Genomic DNA, 256 nt, shown 5'->3' with positions numbered 1-256 from the left:
AGCCAGGCTTCTCCTGCTTCCTCCAGCCAAAATATTGTATTTAAATCTTAATTGAGTTTAATTACTTTTGCACCAGAACGGTTGGAATCGGCAAACAAGCAGCTGGCCATCAAGAGCCAGGAAAGCCAGGAGAGCAACCAGGGCAGTGTGGCCAAACTCCTGGCGCAGAGTAAGTCCCCGGGGGATGCCCATCCTCGCCCTGTGAGTGGCATGGAGGGACTCACTGCCTGCCCTCTCGGCCGGAGGAGGAGGAGGA

General features: G+C 55.1%; 1 protein-coding gene across 1 annotated transcript in view; it reads left to right on the top strand.

Annotated features, from left to right (window-relative positions):
• Window positions 1-256, top strand: part of LOC104536910 (angiomotin-like protein 2) — a gene marked incomplete at both ends in the record, with an annotated part of 2,847 nt that overhangs the window by 785 nt on the left and 1,806 nt on the right. Inside the window, 1 exon segment of the mRNA XM_010179652.1 lies at window positions 77-201. Within this exon segment, the coding sequence (XP_010177954.1) occupies window positions 77-201 (125 nt within the window).

This window comes from Mesitornis unicolor, unplaced genomic scaffold, assembly GCF_000695765.1.
Source record: "Mesitornis unicolor isolate BGI_N332 unplaced genomic scaffold, ASM69576v1 scaffold30132, whole genome shotgun sequence".
Classification (NCBI taxonomy): domain Eukaryota; kingdom Metazoa; phylum Chordata; class Aves; order Mesitornithiformes; family Mesitornithidae; genus Mesitornis; species Mesitornis unicolor.
This window is presented reverse-complemented; position numbering and strand designations above follow the sequence as displayed.